Genomic DNA, 12151 nt, shown 5'->3' on the forward strand with positions numbered 1-12151 from the left:
AGATGAACATAAGGGAAGCAAAAATAATATAAAATCAGGAAGGGGAACAAAACATAAGAGACTCTTATGGAGAACAGAGGGTTATGGGAGGGGTTGTGGGAGGGGGGATGGGCTAATTGGGTAAGGAGCATTAAGGAATCTAGTCCTGAAATCATTGTTGCACTATATGCTAACTAGCTTGGATGTAAATTAAAAAAAAAAAAAAAAAAAGTCATAAGCTCCACCAACCTGAGCTAGCCAGGAACCCCAATAATAATTTTTAAATTTCAAATTGAAAAACTTTCAAAAAGGTCCAGAAAGAGGATAGGCATTAGGTTTCCAGGAGAGTACCCATTCTTTCCTATGCCAAGTTCTTCTATCATCGAAGCAAAAAAGTCTGTTGTTTTGGCAGTGTCTGGGTGGCTCAGTCAGTTAAGTGTCAGACTTCAGCTCAGGTCATGATCTCACGGCTCATGAGTTTGAGCCCCACGTCAGGCTCTGTGCTGACAGCTCAGAGCCTGGAGCCTGTTTCAGATTCTGTGTGTCTCTCTCTTTTTCTCTCTGTGCCTCCCCCACTTTTACTCTGTCTCTCTCAAAAATAAATGAATATTAAAAGAAATTTTTTTTAAAAAGTGTTTTTTTTGTTTTTTTTTTAAAGAGTGAAACAGTAGAATCAGGACCTACTTAACATAAGGAGGAAAACAGCATGGGGGTTCAAATTGGCTAATTCAAACTGGGGCTGGGCTCCTTCACTCTCTTCTACTTTTTACATGTGAAAGAGCAAGGTGCTCCCTGCACAAGTGATGCTGTGGTCTTCTCAACTCCTGGCTAAAGAGGGAGGTAAGGTGAACTGATGCATAAAGAAAAAGTTACTGTGGTGAAAGCTATCATGACAAAGGCTTAACTTTAAGGGAAGTTGGGCAAATTAAGAAAACACAAGACAACTGCTTTTCACTTAGGAGAATTTTTCATTGGCTAGAAATTCTCTCTCCCTATACCAGCTTCCCTGTCTGCCTGTAAAAATGGAAGTAGAAACAATGTAATTAGCTTCTCCTGTTACCAACGGACCTTAGCTAAGCAAATCAGGATCTTGATCTGAGTCTGGGAGAGAAGGCTGGGGATGTGCACACAGGGCACCATGTACTCTACAAAAGAAGGGCCCCTACACTTCTGAAACTCTACCATTCAGATGCCAACATCTATGGAGGGGAGAGTGAAATAGGTCTGACTGCATAGGTAGAAAAACAACTTGGTTTCCATGCAAAAGAAAGGCTAAAAAATGGAGGTCATGTCACTAAGTTAAAACTGGTTCAGGAATCACCACCATCTCAGAAAAAAGGAAAAGAAAAGGTCAGTCAGAATAGTGATCATGGAGACTAACTCAACATTACCTCCATGAAGACTACTAGCACCTTAAGACATAAAAGATGTCTGTGTTTGTGTGGAGAGGGGGAGCAGATGGGGGTGGGAAGCAGAATAGAAACTTCCTTTGAGATTTTCCCTGTAGACAGTAGAGCTCTGACTGATAAAGGTGAAGAGGAATGAGGAACAATCAATCAGCTCTCTCCCTAGCCATTTCTTCCTTTAGCATATATCTCATTTCCAGGGATGTAGACCAGTATTTCATAACTACAATCAAACTCCTTATGGTCTGATGAAAGTTGTGAATCTTTTCTTGAGAAGAATACACATGCATGCAAATTGGGGAGTTCATGGAGCCCTAAAAGTGCTTGATCCCAGGCTACAAATCCCTGCCTGTATGTGTCCAACAGAATAGCTAGTCAAAAGGACCCATCGGCTAGACTCCCTATCACTCTGGAGTGCAGAAGGACTCATGATTTTGCCTTAAGTCAAATCTCGGAGAACCTGCTATTCCCAAAAGCTTCTCCAGAAGTTTGGATGACATAACATATGGTTTTAAATAGCCATGCATAGCCTGTTCTAATTCTTTAATGAACAACCTGATCTGAATAGAAATCTTATGTAGGTTTTGCAGAAGAAGATTTCAACAAGAGCATAACCTATACCTAAAGGAGTAAGAAATAAACAATTTCACTATTCTGAAATTTGAAATGATTCAGAATTTTTATAGGTTATCTACCTTGGTGATATGGTTCCTTCAGTGAGCTGTCATATTACAATATTTGTCATGATTTTTGATATGATTTACTAGTGCACTTCTAAGAATGTTAACTGTACTCGTAACACCTATGCCTATTAAACAACCAAACAGCAGTTTACCACCTTGAATGTGCCCCATCTAGTCTGAAATGCTTGGACACGAGACCTCTCCTTACAATAAGGGTCCTTTTTTTGAATTGGGTGAAAGAAATTATGGTTCTTAGAATACATCACGAAAGTGTTGTTTTTTTCTTAAAAAATCTTTATTTTTGAGAGAGAAAGAGAGAGAGAGAGAGACAGATAGAGCATGAGCGGAGGAAAGGCAGAGAGAGAGGAAGACACAGAATCCGAAGCAGGCTCCAGGCTCCAACCTGTCAGCACAGAGCCCGACACGGGGCTTGAACTCGTGAACTGCGAGATCATGACCTGAGCTGAAGTCGGATGCTTAACCAACTGAGCCACCCAGGCGCCCTCAAGAAAGTGTTTTTTAAGTTATATACTCACAGTGGTAATTAGGCAGTTCTAAGAATTACAATAAATCACCATGTTTTAATGCAACCATAAAGAAACTGCTATGGTTCTTCATTTGTACATGGCTTTAATTTTATATTCTCCTTACAAAAAAACTTCTAAGAAAGTAAGTTACAAAGCTCTCTGTGTGGTCAAAAGAACAAAATAAGGGAAGTGACAATCTAATATGAAGGAAGGTAATCCATAGAAAAGAAAAATAGATGTAAATATTTATACTGAAATCTAGTACCGTAACAGAAATCCCATTAACACAATACCGATTTACTCATAAAATCATTATCACAATTTCAAAGTAGGGATTTTTGGTTTTGTTGGGGTTTTTTGCTTTTAATTAAAATACTGGACAATCTTTAACTGGTTGGCTCAAAGTCCATTTTTTTACCCCCAAATATTATAATTTGGGAAGTTTTAACATTTACATGTTTCTCCTTTTTTTAACATTTATTTTGAGAGAGCAAGTGAGAGAGTGAGTGGGGGAAGGGCAGAGAGAGAGGGACAGAGAGAATCTCACACTCTGGGCTGTCAGTACAGAGCCTGATGTGGGGCTTGATCTCACAAAGTGTGAGATCATGTCCTGAATCAAAATCGAGAGTCAGGTGTATAACCAACTGAGCCACCCAGGTGCCCCGAAAAGACCTCTTTTGATTTTTTAAAAAACGTTTATTTATTTTGAGAGACAGCACATGCAGAGAGAGAGAGAGAGAGAGAGAGAGAGAGAGAGAGAGAATTTCAAGCAGGCTCCGCGCTGTCAGCCTAGAGCCCAACTTGGGGATCGATCCTACCCAACCGTGAGATCATGACCTGAGCCGAAAGCAAGAGGCGGACACTTAACTGACTGAGCCACACAGGCGTCCCTGATTTTGTTTTTTTAAAGAGGAATTAATGTTAAGAGATTGGACTGCTTGTAACTCCTCTGTACCTTCTGTTCTCACACCTGATATGTACTCAATGCATAGGAGTTAAGTTTTGTTGTTGATTTCACTAGCAAGTTTTAAATGCTCTCATCTCATGTAATACCTATATTTCTTTGACTAAAAGCAGGTCCATGTGTTTCATTTCTTTAGGCAGTTAAGTATTTGTAAAATAGTTTTATTTTTTCTGTATGTATTTTACATTCTTACGTGGAGGCACTGTGCTCTGGTAATCAAGGTAAAGAACCTCAGTCACCCTTATTCTCAAACTCCCCTTTTTGCATTGGCTGCTTGCTACTTTGTATGTATCTCCTCTGGAAATGAAAAGTGACAGATTTGTCCTTTTTAAAATTATTCTTAAAACATTTTTTTTTCTTTAATCCAGTTGACAGAATCTGGGAAGAATGCAAAGTATGAATAAACCCTTTCCTTACTGGTATTGCCAAACAGCACAATTCCTATTCTATTAATCACCACCTTTAGGACCAACAGCAAGTCTTTCAAGTCTCTGAGAGCACAGCGGACTTTGGTAGTGCTGTTCTTCTCTGCCTTTCCTAAACAAAACTGAAGGACTATTTTCAGGGGTCACTAAATAAAAAGTGGCTGCCGATTTTCCTTAGAAGCAAATGCAACATGCTACCTGTGAATGTGCTAGAGGGGATACGGCCACATCATCACCCTTGGGACTTTGGTAACAAAGCAGCTCTTGTAATTAGAAGAATACAAGGTCCTTGAGAGAGATAAATGATTTGCATCTGGAGAGGTAGCACGTTGGATATCCAAAAGTGGCCATCTATAGGCCTAGATACAACTGCAATTTGAGTAAAGAATTTGTAATAGGAAGTGCCTGCTAAATAACAAATGACCAGAAAATGAGATAAGGTCAAGCTTTTTGAAAGGTTAGACAATGTTAAGCATGTTACAAATGAACAGTATCCAGGGGCACCTGGGTGGCTTAGTCAGTTAAGCATTTGACTCTTGATTTCAGCTCAGGTCATGATCTCATGGTTTTGTGAGATGGAGCCACAGGTCAGGCTTTGTGTCCTTCCCCTGCTTGCATGTGTGTGCTCTCTCTCTCTCAAAATTAATAAACTTTAAAAAAATGAACAGTATCCATTCACAATCATCAAAAGAGGGTGTTACAGGGGCGCCTGGGTGGCGCAGTCGGTTAAGCGTCCGACTTCAGCCAGGTCACGATCTCGCGGTCCGTGAGTTCGAGCCCCGCGTCAGGCTCTGGGATGATGGCTCGGAGCCTGGAGCCTGTTTCCGATTCTGCGTCTCCCTCTCTCTCTGCCCCTCCCCCGTTCATGCTCTGTCTCTCTCTGTCCCAAAAATAAATAAAAAACGTTGAGAAAAAAAATTAAAAAAAAAAAAAAAAGAGGGTGTTACAACAATAACTATTAAATGCAATGGGAACCTTCATTATATCCTGGTTGTGTGTGTGTGTGTGTGTGTGTGTGCGTGCACGCTGGGTACAGGGAGAGGAGAGAGCACAGCTATGAAAGATAGTTTTGGAACAACTGGGGAAATCTACATCTAGATTATGGATGCTGTTGGTGTTTCACCCAGTGACACATCAGCTAGCCTGTGCATCCATCCTAGTCTGGGTTGGCTGTTAGTGGCTTACTACATCCCCTTCTCAGTTTCAGCCTGATCCTACAGGAAGCACTGGAGTGTGAATCACATCTCACTCCCATCTTGAGGCAGGAGGGCTCAGCTCCTATGTCAGTCATTGGCTATGGGCTACAGAGAAGAGCAAGGTAGACTGGGACAATTCTCTGAAATATTTAGAGAGTAAAGCTCCATAATATCTGCAACTAAACAGTACAATTAAAACACACATACACACACACATACACACATACACCCAAATATAAGCAAAGCAACACTGCAAAATGAAATAAATGTCAGGTCTAGGTAGATGCTTTAAGACTGTTTCTTGTAGGGCACCTGAGTGGCTCAGTCGGTTTAGTGTCTGACTTTGGCTCAGGTCATGATCTCATAGTTCGTGAGTTCAAGCCCCATGTCGGGGTCTGTGCTCACGGCTCAGAGCCTGGGGCCTGCTTTGGATTCTGTGTCTCTCTCTCTCTCTCTCTCTCTCTCTCTCTCTCTCTCAAAAATGAATAAACATTAAAAAAAAAAAAAAGAAGAATGTTCCTTGTATTATTATTTCAATTTTCCTGAAAGTTTAAAATTTTTATAATGAAAATTTGAAGGCGAAAAAACTTGTTCTTTCTTCTGTGGGTTGTCATCCTGATACTGACTTCTGACTTCTATATCTGACCAGCAGTCAAAAGAAAACCTGCCAGTCATCCTGAATGCATCCTTGTTTTCTACCCACGGTTGGTCACTAGATAGGTCAGTTCCACTCCCAAAATAGATTCATCATTCTAAACTGCAATTATAATCATATTTCTCCCCCCAAATTCTTTGTTTCTTCACTGTCTACACTAAGATAAACATCTAACTCTTTGACACAGCACATAACATCACTGTCACATGGCCCTTGGCTTACCTCTTCAGCTACATCTCCCACCATTTACACCTACAATTTTGTGCATCATCATCCTAAACAACTTATGAGTTCCTTGAACATACCATGATCCTCCCTATCTTTTGAATCTAGGCATATTATGCTGGCAAATTCCTTTTTTTTTTTTTTTTTTTTTAATAATCTTCTCTGTCATTGTTTTTTTAAAAAGTAATCTCTATGCCCAGTGGGGCTTTAACACATGATCCCCCAGATCAAGAGTCACATGCTCTATAGACAGAGCCCGCCAGGCGCCCCTATGCTGGCAAATTCCTACTCATACTTTAAGAATAGTTCAAATTTGACCTCCTCTAAGCAGGCTTTCCTGAACTCTCCAGGCAGAGTTAAGTGGTCCCTTTTTTGTATTCCTATAGCAACTTCTTGCATACCTCTCTTATAACATTTATCACAGTTATTAATAATTGATTACATGCCTATTTTTTCTCTAGTAGAAAGTAGACCCAGGAAGGCAGGGACTGGATTATTCATATTTGTATCCCTAGCATTCTGCATAATACCTGCCACTGTACATAATATATGTCTCATGAATAGCCAATGGGTTTTTTTTAGTAGTATATACTTACTACAGCTGGTGAGGGGACATGGATGCTTGGGACAGATCGAGGCCGCACATGATTGGCCAAATGGCAAAGAACAACACCATCGGTTAGAGCTGCTCCCAGATCACAAGGCAGTGATACTTTCAACCGGTACTCAATATGCTAGAAGAGCAGGAAAATGTGTAATACGTTAACTGATGTGGCTGACACAGGACATAATGGAGTTACAATGAAATACTATAATTAAGAATCAAGATAAAAAGCAAATAACTTAAGTACCACAATCCCTATTTTATTTGTTTATTTATTTTGTTTTTGAGAGCAGGGGAGGGGCAGATGGAGAGGAAGAGAGAGAATCTTAAGCAGGGCTTGATCTCAAGACTGTGAGGTCACGACCTGAGCCAAAAATCAAGTCAGATGCTTAACTGATTTAAGCCACCCAGGCACCCCAAGTACCACAATCCCTACTTTATCCTTCCATCCTAAGTCAGTAACAAGGAGAACTAATACATACATATGGTGGCCAGGCCACAGTGGTGCAAAATATTACATGAGAAATTCATTTACAATTTTTATGCTTAAAAATATAACAGAACTAGATTCTGTCAATTCCAAAATAAAACACTATATGTAAGTGTGATATATATATGTGTACATACATATAAATTATTACTACTCTTACAAGATTTCTGTACATGAGGCAGAAAAAACTTTTAAGTGAGCAGGGCTAGGGATTGAGCTTTATAGAATAACCCATCTCATTTTCCTAGCAAACAGATGAAAAGAATGCCCTTAATAGCAGAATCTCTTTTACATCTACCACACGGTGGGCACTTGTTGATTCTATTAAAAATTTTAAGTCAAATGAACAAGTGATTGCAGGGTTATGCGCTCTAGCAGTAACAATGTGAAAGTATAATTCAGAGGTAGTGTACACACTTTCCGTAGTTGATCCATTAATTCCAGCTCTTCTTCTCTCTGTCTTGAATTGGGTCTTGTTATGGGATCTGCAGAGTCAGTGGGAGGTGCAGAAGACGAAAGAAGGGGTGAAGCATGACCTAAAAAAATATGAATATGTAAGACAGAAAGGTGACTGCTAGTGCTGGAAAAATTCTCAGCTCCACCTGATCACAGGCTCCTTACAAGTGCAGCACTTTTCACTTCTGCACGGACTCTTTAAAAAAAGTTTCAAAATTTCACATATTAAAAAAAAAAAAAAAAGTTTCAAATTATGAAAAGTTTCAAATATACACAACAATAGGGAGAACAGTGTTAAAAACTACCAAATGTCCATTATCCACTTAGCTCAACTCGTTTTGATTAAAAATGTTTCCATTGAAAAATAACACACATACAGAAAATTATGCAAATCATAAACAACTCAATAAATTATCACAAAGTAGACACAATCAGGTCAATAAATGCAATTATTATCAACACCCAGAAGGCCCTCTCATGACACCTACCCATCAGTACCTAATGGTTACTTCCAACAACACAGGTCCTAGCTATGGACTTCTTGATTTGTAATACCATAGATTAGTTTTGTCTAGTTTTGAACTTTCTATAAATGAAGCCAAATATATGTATGTATGCATGCTTTTGTCTTCTTTTGATCGACACTATAAGATTTATCCATATTGTATGTATTAATTGGTTCATTTTTATTGCTTATACGGTATCCCATTGTACAAACACACCACAATTTTTTACCCATTGTATCAGTCATGGACATTCTGTTTGGGGCTATCATGAATAAATAATGTTGCTATAAATATTTTTGTAAATATCTTGGGGTATATATGCTTACACATTTCGGAAAGCAAACTGCTGGTGATAGGACATACAAGTGTTCAGTATTATTAGATAATGGAAACAGTTTTCCATACTAGTTTACAATCCTATATGCAGTGTGTCTCTGGTTTGATTTTAAATCTGTGAGGGCATCTATCAGTTACACTCAAAGTTGTTATTTTTTATTTGAAATGTTTGTTTCTACTTCCAGGTAACTTCTTTGGAGGCCAGGCAGATGTATATTAACTAAAAAACTAAAAAGTAGATTTAAAAAAAAAAGAATTACTGATTCATTTCTTTAAGAACACATAAAATAGCTTTTATCGATAGAAAAATCTGAAAAAGAGCTCATTACAGAGAGAAGGAATATTCCCTAAAGCCTGAAAGAGTGTTTTATTTGTTCCAACCTATAACCTCCTTTGGGTAGTGCTAAGAAACCCTAGTTAAGTTGAAACAAGATTCTCCTGCCTTTTTTTTTTTTTTAATGTTTATTTTTGAGAGAGAGAGAGAGAGAGAGAGAGAGAGAGAGAGAGACAAATGATGTATCTCACGGGTCATGAGTTTGAGCCCCGCATCCAGGCTCTGAGCTGTCAGCACAGAGCCCGATGCGGGGCTCAAACTCATGAACCGTGAGATACATCATGATGTGAGCCAAAGTTGGACACTTAACTGACTGAGCCACCCAGGAGCCCCAAAGATTCTCCTGCTTTAATGTTAGTATGATCAAAGTTTAAAGCTTTTGCCAAAGTGACGTCTCAGGGTAGAAGTTTAAAAGCATACAGCAAGCATAGGGGTGCCTGGTTGGCTCAGTTGGTTAAGCATCCAACTTCAGTTCAGGTCATGATCTCACGGTTCATGGGTTCAAGCTCTGCATCAGGCTCAGTGCCGACAGCTCAGAGCCTGGAGCCTGCTTTAGATTGTGTCTCCCTCTCTCTGCCCCTCCTCCCCTGCTCATGCTTTGTCTCTCTCTCTCTCTCTCTCTCAAAAGTAAATAAACATTGAAAAAATAATAAAATAAAAGCATACAAGTTACTGTCATTATATAAAGCACCCACCCCCCTTCTTAGTCACTATGACCTACCTTTATTTGCTTCTGCCCTGACAGCTGCTCGGTAAAGGAAGCTTTCAGGGCGCTGGGCCTGGTTTCTCTGAATAGCAGCAGGAAAAGAATATGCAGGGGAATGATGAACTACATCAGCATGGAAAAGCAAAATAAGATTAAAGGAGATGGAAAAAAATTAAATATAACAACAGACACATGTCACAAGTTCAATAAATGACATAAAGATCAAATTAAACATGATAATGATATAAAGTGATAATTTTGTTTATTAATATAAAATCTAGTACAGAAAAGTAACCTTGAAATCAGGAAGGCTGTTTGCAGTTTTAATTGTCATGCTATTTTTGGTACGTTAATAAAGGCAGAATGAGTGTTAATATATTGAATAGATTCTCTTGCAAACCTATAGCTCTGCTAGCTCATGTTCATTTGTTCATATCAAATGCTTGAAGAGGTGACCAACCAGTTGAATTAAAAAATGGAAAATGTGCAGGAAGTTCCCAATTGTGGGTCTGATTTCTCATCTCAGAAATGGAAGTCACAGTTCTCTGAGAGGTAATTTATCAGGAAAATCCTGGTAAAGAATTACTCTTGATGTGGTTAATTGTACCTTTGTGTCTATTATTACCTGTTTCTGTTGTAGGTGAACTTGATATGGTATTAGATCTGTCATCGTTCTGTAGAGAAATGGAGATATATCAATAATCATTACTCAAGAAGAGCTACTTTCCACATTTATGATTACTTTGGTATAAAAGAAAAAATCATGCAAGTCTCTTTTAAAATTAAGTCTAGAAATGAGAATTTGGAGTAAGGGTTGATTTTGTACATTTTTTTAAGGCCAAACTTTTTACTTACTTCTGTAACATGAAAAGTTTATATAATGCATTCTCTAAAGATAGTTCTATTATATAATAGGTCTTTCCTATGACTATGAAAAGTGATCATCCTAAGGCAGAAAATTTCATTGGGAAATGTACAGGGGAGAATAATTTCATTTTATAATTTCATTTTCTGGTATAGTTTCTAAAGTATATTTCTCCACCTCTGGAGAGTAAAATTTAATGTATTAAAAAAAATGATGAAGATTTCTTCATTTCTGTTAGGAAATAAAGTGTTTAAAGATAGATAGCTGTATTTCCAGACTAACATTTAAGTCCAAGATATTTTTACTTCATTGACCAAAGAGAACTATAAAAAGGGGGAAGAGCTAGCTTAACATGTATAAAGTTTATCTAAAAAAAGAGAAATGTAATTAAGCTCATTTAAAAAGAAGTGTTGGTTGGATGGGTTAAAGACACTGAAGACGTGGCAGAGGAGTAGAATCAAGAAAGGTTAGAGTAACAATATTCAAGGCCTCAACATCTAGGCCCAATAAATTAAACATATTATAACTTTATTTAATTTTTTAATGTTTATTTACTTTTGAGAGAGAGAACAGGGGAGGGGCAGAGAGAGAGGGAGACACAGAATCCAAAGCAGGCTCCAAGCTCTGAGCTGTCAGCACTGAGCCTGATGTGGGGCTCAAACTCGTGAACTGCGAGATCATGACCTCAGCCGCAATCAGACACTTAACTGACTGAGCCACCCAAGTGCCCCTAACCGAATGATTTTATTTTTTTTTAATTTTTTTTTAATGTTTATTTATTTTTGAGATAGAGAGAGAGCATGAATGGGGGAGGGGCAGAGAGAGAGGGAGACACAGAATCAGAAGCAGGCTCCAGGCTCTGAACCATCAGCCCAGAGCCTGACGCGGGGCTCGAACTCACGAACCGTGAGATCGTGACCTGAGCTGAAGTCGGATGCTCAACCGAATGAGCCACCCAGGTGCCCCATGATTTTAAAACACAGAGGTACATACATCTGCTCCCATGCTTTTTTCTCCCTTTTGGTTTTAATATTTTCAGAAATCTGTTCTCTCTAGTTGGGAGCTGGGCAGAAAAAATTAATTATGATAGGGAATTTGTTAACATTCATGCATATATACACACATACACAGAAGTCATGCTGTTGAGAAGATTCTTGGACTGATCTGGAAGACAATTTCATGGTAACAGTTCCTTGATTTGATACTCTTTGGCTGAAAATTTATAAAGTAAGCCAAGCTGTTGAGTGAAGCAATGTATTACATCTTCATTAGTGAAAAAAGATATGTTCATCAAGCTTATAGATGCAAATATGCTAAGTTTAGGATGTTGAAAAGAAATGAAAATTTAAATAACAAATTTAAAATAAGAGCAACAAAAAAAAGATATAGTAAGAGCGGCAAGAACTAATAAAAAGAACGAACAAGAAAATGAGGCGAAAACAATATCTTTGCAAGGAAACAAAAAAGAATATCCTTATTTGCAAGAAATATGAGACAGAAAGGAGAAAACTAGTTAGCCCAACAGAGACCTAGTCAAGGGTCAATGGTACAAACAGGAAAACATAAACAGTAGAGATTATTCCAGATATAGAGGGAAAATATACATTTTTTAATTTAAAAAGACTAATAGGAGTTAGGCTAGAAATTTAATATTGCAAAAAAGAATTAAGCTAACAGGCAACTCTATTAGACGAGAAGGAAGAAGTGAAGCAAACTGCACTGAATGGCAACAAATTTCTCCACCTCTAGAAACATCAAAAAGGTAATACACAGCTGTGTGTAAAGAAAAACAAA

The 12151-nt window shown here is 38.3% G+C and overlaps 1 protein-coding gene across 6 annotated transcripts in view; it reads right to left on the reverse strand.

Annotated features, from left to right (window-relative positions):
• The window catches only part of LRCH3 (leucine rich repeats and calponin homology domain containing 3), a 118280-nt gene that overhangs the window by 13029 nt on the left and 93100 nt on the right, over positions 1–12151 (reverse strand). For all 6 annotated transcript variants that reach the window (XM_049628326.1, XM_049628323.1, XM_049628327.1 and 3 more), the window contains 4 exons: positions 10118–10166; positions 9508–9615; positions 7572–7690; positions 6657–6794 (listed from right to left, as the gene is read on the reverse strand). In XM_049628326.1, the coding sequence (XP_049484283.1) occupies positions 6657–6794; positions 7572–7690; positions 9508–9615; positions 10118–10166 (414 nt within the window). The remainder of the gene's footprint in view (positions 1–6656; positions 6795–7571; positions 7691–9507; positions 9616–10117; positions 10167–12151) is intronic.

The sequence above is a fragment of the Panthera uncia genome, chromosome C2 (assembly GCF_023721935.1).
Source record: "Panthera uncia isolate 11264 chromosome C2, Puncia_PCG_1.0, whole genome shotgun sequence".
In the NCBI taxonomy this organism is placed as follows: Eukaryota; Metazoa; Chordata; class Mammalia; order Carnivora; family Felidae; genus Panthera; species Panthera uncia.